This window comes from Charadrius vociferus, unplaced genomic scaffold (genome assembly GCF_000708025.1).
Source record: "Charadrius vociferus isolate BGI_N301 unplaced genomic scaffold, ASM70802v2 scaffold1036, whole genome shotgun sequence".
NCBI classification, from domain to species: domain Eukaryota; kingdom Metazoa; phylum Chordata; class Aves; order Charadriiformes; family Charadriidae; genus Charadrius; species Charadrius vociferus.
Window position 1 is genome coordinate 95883 of NW_009648816.1, and position 5899 is coordinate 101781.

At 59.9% G+C, this 5899-nt stretch overlaps 1 protein-coding gene across 1 annotated transcript in view; it reads left to right on the forward strand.

Annotated features, from left to right (window-relative positions):
* Window positions 1-395: 395 nt before the first annotated feature.
* Window positions 396-5899, forward strand: part of SCX (scleraxis basic helix-loop-helix transcription factor) — a 9070-nt gene continuing 3566 nt past the window's right edge. The window contains exon 1 of the mRNA XM_009886842.1: window positions 396-914. Coding sequence (XP_009885144.1) covers window positions 396-914 — 519 coding nt within the window. The remainder of the gene's footprint in view (window positions 915-5899) is intronic.

The window sequence follows — 5899 nt, forward strand, 5'->3', positions numbered from 1 at the left end:
GTGATCCTGTGCTTCTCCCACTTCCAGAGCTGGAGCAGGGCTGCCTGCCGGAGGAGGGGCCTGGCTGACCACTGCTGCTGCTATAAAACTCCCGGCTCCTGCCACACTCTGAGTCTTTAAGATGCACATGTGTGGGGAGAGGAAACAGGCAGCCCTGCCTGCGAGCAGCCCTTAACCCCTTCTGCGCGGAGAGATCCAGCAGGGAGTTGGGGCAGGGGACCCCCCCGCAGCACCCCAGTCCAGCCCAGAGCCCACCCGGGGAGGGCAACGCCAGCCGGACCCCAACTGAGGAAACAGCATGAGCGCCTGGAGCTGAGGCCATCCCGCAGCAGGAGGAGGTCGGCAGAGCCCGGCGGTCTCCACGCAGCTTCCTCGGTGTCCCCTGGCCGCCCAACATGTCCTTTGCCATGCTGCGCTCGGCCCCCAGCCGGTACCTGTACCCCGAGATCAGCATGCTGTCTGAGGACGAGGAGAATGGCAGCGAGAGCTCCGGCTCCGACGAGAAGCCCTACCACCTGGATGCCGATGGCTACGGCATCAAGGCCAGCAAGCGCAGGAGCGGCAAGAAACCCAACCGGATCAACAGGGAGCCCCGGCAGCGTCACACGGCCAACGCGCGGGAGCGTGACCGCACCAACAGTGTCAACACCGCCTTCACCGCCCTCCGCACACTCATCCCCACCGAGCCGGCCGACAGAAAGCTCTCCAAGATCGAGACCTTGAGACTGGCCTCCAGCTACATCTCCCACCTGGGGAACGTGCTGCTGGTGGGGGAGGCGTGCGGGGACGGGCAGCCCTGCCACACCACCCCTGCCTTCTACCACCATGGCGGCGGCAGCCCCCCCGCGCGCGACACCGAGAACTCCCAGCCCAAACAGATCTGCACTTTCTGCCTCAGCAACCAGAGGAAGCTGGTAAGTGGCCGCTCAATGCCGTCCCTGCAGGGCTTTCGGCCACGGTGGGGGACCTCCGCGCATCCCCAAGCACGGCCGCGCGAGAAGGGGGTTAGGGACTGCTGGGGCATTGGCTACGGCTCCGCCGCCATGGGGCTGGTTCGAGCCGAGGGGAGATGCGATGGCTGGGAAAGACCAAGCAGCTCCGGTGGGAGCTGCATCGCCACGAGCCGCAGAGCATGCCGGAGCCTGTCGGCAAGCCTGAAACCCGGGTGCGGAAACCATGGTGCCCCCCTTTAGCGTGTCTGTATGTGCTGCCCAAAGCCCCCAGCAGCTGCCTCCGAATCCCACGGGTGTTCGCCAAAAGGCAGAGGGACAGGAGAAGGGGAAACATTCTGAGGGCGAGAAACGGATTTTAGGAGCTGGAAATCAAGCACAGGGAAAGTAAGAGCCTGGAAAGAGTCCGCATCTCCACTCCAGCAGAGCACAGGCAGCAAATAGAGAGGTGAGAGCTGTTTGGGCACAGGGCTGGCCACGGCTGGGTGTCCCAGCCCGACACCGGTGGCTGACTCCCCGGGCTGGTGCATCTGCGTTAGCCACAGCCACGCACCCAGTCACGGGTCTGGTGTGCTGGGAGCCATGCCGGGACAGGGATGGGGGAAGCCAAGGCCAACACTGTGGCACGTAGGCGTCCCGCAAGCACCCTGTAGGATCACGGGGACCAGCAGCTCTGCTCCGCAGCAGGATGGCTGTCACCCCATGTCCCCCACTCCTGGCTCTCAACGCCATGCCGTTAGAGCAGCGCGTGCGCCAGGACCAGCCTTCCGGCAGAGGCGGGTCTCGGTGCCCGCCTGGCACCGGCACCAGCCAACGCCTGTGCCTCACGGGCCCACGGCTCCGACGGGATGGGTACCGCTGCCCACGGAGGGTGAGGGGGCACTGGAGTGGGAGACAAACCTGACAGCCAGACTGGGAAAATCCAACAACTTCAGCAAAACCCAGCTCAGCCGAGACTCCAGGGGCCATTTGCACGGGTGTCACCGGCTGGGAGAGGCTGCTTTCCTGGCACGGGGCAGGGCTGCAGCCTTTCCCAGGGCTCTCCTGACGTACGGGGCAGCTCTTGCCACGCACAGGCAGCCACGGGGGACTGGGGGAACTGGGAGGAGGCGGCTGTGCAGCCCCCAGCCCTGCTCCAGGAGGCTGTGCCCCGGGCGGCTCAGCCAGGTTTTATAAACCTGTTGGTGTCCCTCACGGTGCGGACGGTCTCTGGAGGGCAGAGGTAAAGGGGAGAGCAAGAGCCGAGGCGGAGGTGTCGGGATGGCAGCCGGGGCCATGCATGCACGTTCCACCATTTGAACCCGTTTAACCCCAATGAGAAACGCCCTGAAGAGGGAGAGAAGTCTTTGTTAAGGATTCAAGGCTCATTAAGCATGAAGCAGCAGCGGTAAAACCAGTCACGAGCAAACTCTGACAGCTTGAGTATTTCAGAGCAGGAAAACCCCAAACCCTGTTAATCCCCCTCGCGCGTCCTTTCCAACCCACCGGAGGAGCCGGCGCTGGGAGCAGAGGGCACGAGGGAACGGCCTCAGGAGTCTCTGCATCTGCTGGGATTTGCACCGCTAAACCTCAGGTCGTCAAAGACAAATACGCGGGGCTCTCCCGGCTTGGGCAGCGGAGACCGAGAGCTTCCCCTGGCTTTGGCTTTCATGAGCCCCGGGGACAAACTCTCCCCCGCGGGCGAGGGACGCAGCCCACCGGCTGCAAACCGCTCAAGCCAGTGCTCTCCCTGTTCAAAACCAGAAGTGGCAGGTGGGGAAGCTCCGATGGGGCTGAACCGGGAAACTCCACTGCCTTCCAGTTACCAGCCGGTTCGGAAACCTCCCATACCAGCGTCAAAGATCAAGTTCTCCGTCTCTTTTGCTGGTATTGCCACTTTTGTATGAATTCCAATAGATTTCCATAACCACTTTTGCATCAATTCTTATAAATCCCATCGCCACTTTTGCATTGATTCCGAAAAACTCCCACCACTTTTGTGTCAATTCCAATAGATTTCCATCACCACTTTTGCATCATTTCCTATAAATTCCCATTGCCACTTTTGCATCGATTCTTATAAATTTCCATCTCCACTTTTGCATCGATTTTTATAAATTTCCATCTCCACTTTTGCATCGATTCTTATAAATTCCCATCGCCACTTTTGCACTGATTTTGATAAATTCCCATCGCCACTTTTGCATTGATTCCAATAAATTCCCACCACCACTTTTGCATTGATTCCGACAAATTCCCATTGCTGCTTTTGCATCCATTCCTATAAATTACCATCTCCACTTTTGCATTGATTCTTATAAATTCCCATCGCCACTTTCGTATCGATTCCAATAAATTCCCATCGCCACTTCTGCATCGATTCTGATAAATTCCCACCACCACTTTTGCATCGATTCTGACAAATTCCCATCGCCGCTTTTGCATCCGATAAAACCCCCATCCCACCCCTGCAGCAGTTCCCAGCACAGACTCGTGTGTGGGCGCAAAGCCCGGGACAGGCATGGCTATGCCACGCCGCACGGACAGGACAAGCAGCGCAGGGCTCCCGGGCCAAGACGGGCCACCTCCCTTCCTGCTGCTCTTCTGGATAAACCTCCCCGAGATGGGATCCTCGCGGCTGTCCTAGGGGAGAAGATACTTTGCTTTGGCTGAGACATAATGTGGGTCGGGCTGAGGCTGGGGAGGGGGCACTGAACACTGTGCCTGAGCAGCGTGCTCGGTCTGCGCTTGAGATTTTACGGCCAGATAACAACTCGATAGGTTTTACTGTGTGCTAAAGGAATAAAATAAACTGTCTTTTATCAGGAAGGTATTTTGACAAATGGCGAGGAAATGAAAGCAATCTCCTCTGGAGCTGCAAAGGCGGCGCAGCTGGGACGGCTCAGCCCGTTCGCTGCCGGGTGGAAAGGACTCTGCCTGGGCTCTGCCGAGCCAGGCGGCCACCGTCCCGGCCACGAGAAGCCAGCTCCATGCGAGACCCCTCGTCTCGCTGAGCGCCCGAAGCTGACCCAGCGCCCACGTGCGCGGCAGCTCCAGCCCTTCGCCCCAGCGCTCGCAGGCTTGGGAGCTCAGCACGCTACAGCAGGCAGCGCCGCGGAGAGCCCCGTCCCACCAAGGGAAGGCGGCAGAGCCCCTTCTCCACTCCCAAACGCACACACGCGCTTGGCTCCAGGCTGAGCCGAGAGCAGAGCAGCTTGAGCATGTCAGCACAGAAATTGTCTCGCGCTGCCGGGTGCTCGGGTCAAAACAGCCCATCCATCCCCGTCAGAGAGGAGTGCTTTCCCACCGTGCCTTTCTGCTCACATGTAATGATGTTTGACACTGACAGAGGGGAGATTGAGAAGAGATATTGGGAAGAAATTCTCGGTTGTGCGGGTCGTGAGCCCCTGGTGCAGGTTGCCCCGAGAAGCTGTGGCTGCCCCATCCCTGGAGGTGTTCAAGGCCAGGTTGGATGGGGCTCTGAGCAACCTGGGCTGGTGGGAGGTGTCTTTAAAGGTCCCTTCAACCCAAACCATTCTATGATTCTATGTTTTGGATAAAATGCATGGTGGTGGGGCAAGAGAAGTCTCACAGCTTGCTGGGTGTCATGAATCCCACTCTGAAAGACGTGCTCCTCCTGTTCCAAATCACCACTGGGTGATTCTATGTCATTTCAACCAGTGTGACCTCATGGTACGCGATTCTGTCCGTCTCCGGCTTTCTAGGCTTTGCCAAAGTAAGGGTAACCTCCTGAAGGATCTCCTTCATGGCACTCCCTGCACTGTTTGCCCCCCTGTCACCACCTCTGCCCGTCCATTGCATGCCTAACGTGCCATGCAGCTCCCCCTGAGAGCCGGCCAGCCTGCGGCAGGAGACACCCCAGCCCGCCGGCGCCCGCTGCCGCCAGTGCTCCAAAGCCTCCTCCTTCCCAAAAGGCCCAAGCGGCGCCATGCCGGCACAGCTCCCAGTCCACTCCCGCAGCCTCCGTCAGTGCCAGGAACGCCGTCTCCATTCCATGCCATGGGTGGCTTCACCCAACCCATGACTCCGAGGGAGAAGCTGATGGCATGGCTCCCCTCGTTAAAAGCCTGACGTGCTTCACAAAGGCAGGAGATGGCACACACGTGACACTTGAAGCCCCGCAAGACATGGTGGGCAGAGGCCAGACGTCACCTCGTCCCCAAGCACCCTGGCTGGGAAGGTTGTGGGTGAGCAGGAGCCGCTGCAGCAAGGGGAGGAAGGGGATGGCAGGCGTGAGCTGGTGTGCAGAGGCTCTTCCTAGAGAGAGGGGTCACAGGAGAGACCTCGGGCAGGATGCTTGGGGCTGCTGTGGGTGCCCCAAGGGACAGCAAACCCGTCCTAGCCCAGCTGTCGCCTCGTCCCACTTTTGCTGGCCGAGCAGCACCACGGCAGGCAAAGGGGTCTGCCCAGATTCATCCTGCGTGACTCAGCCTGGCCTCACACCCAGGCGTCCCGATGCCTTCTCCGAGGGACTTTCCCATATCGGGCTGAAACCGACACCATCTCCCTGGAAAGATCCTTCTTTAACGTGACTCATGTGTCGGTGTCTGCCGCCCGCCAGAGACAGGCTGAGCTCTGCTAAAGGGGCTGCCTCAGCCGGCTCAGGCTCCTGCCACCTCCCCCCGATCTGTCCAAACGTCCAAAAACCTGCGCAGGGACAGGACCTTGGATGTAAGGAGGAGGGAGGTGGACACCGGGCTGGTTGGAGCATCATGCTTGCCATGGGCGCTGCGGGACAGTGTGTGGGTGCGTCAGTGATGGACGGGACGGTTCCCGGCACAGTGAGGGAGAAGGATCATCCCGTTCCTGTAAGCAAGGGGCCATGGGGCCGCAGACACCGCAGTCCTGCCAGCCTATGGACGGGCTCGTGCTTCTCCAGTTTTTTCTTTTGTGGCTGTTGACTGTGTCATTGTCCCCCACGGGACACACAGTGCTGGCAGGGGAAATAC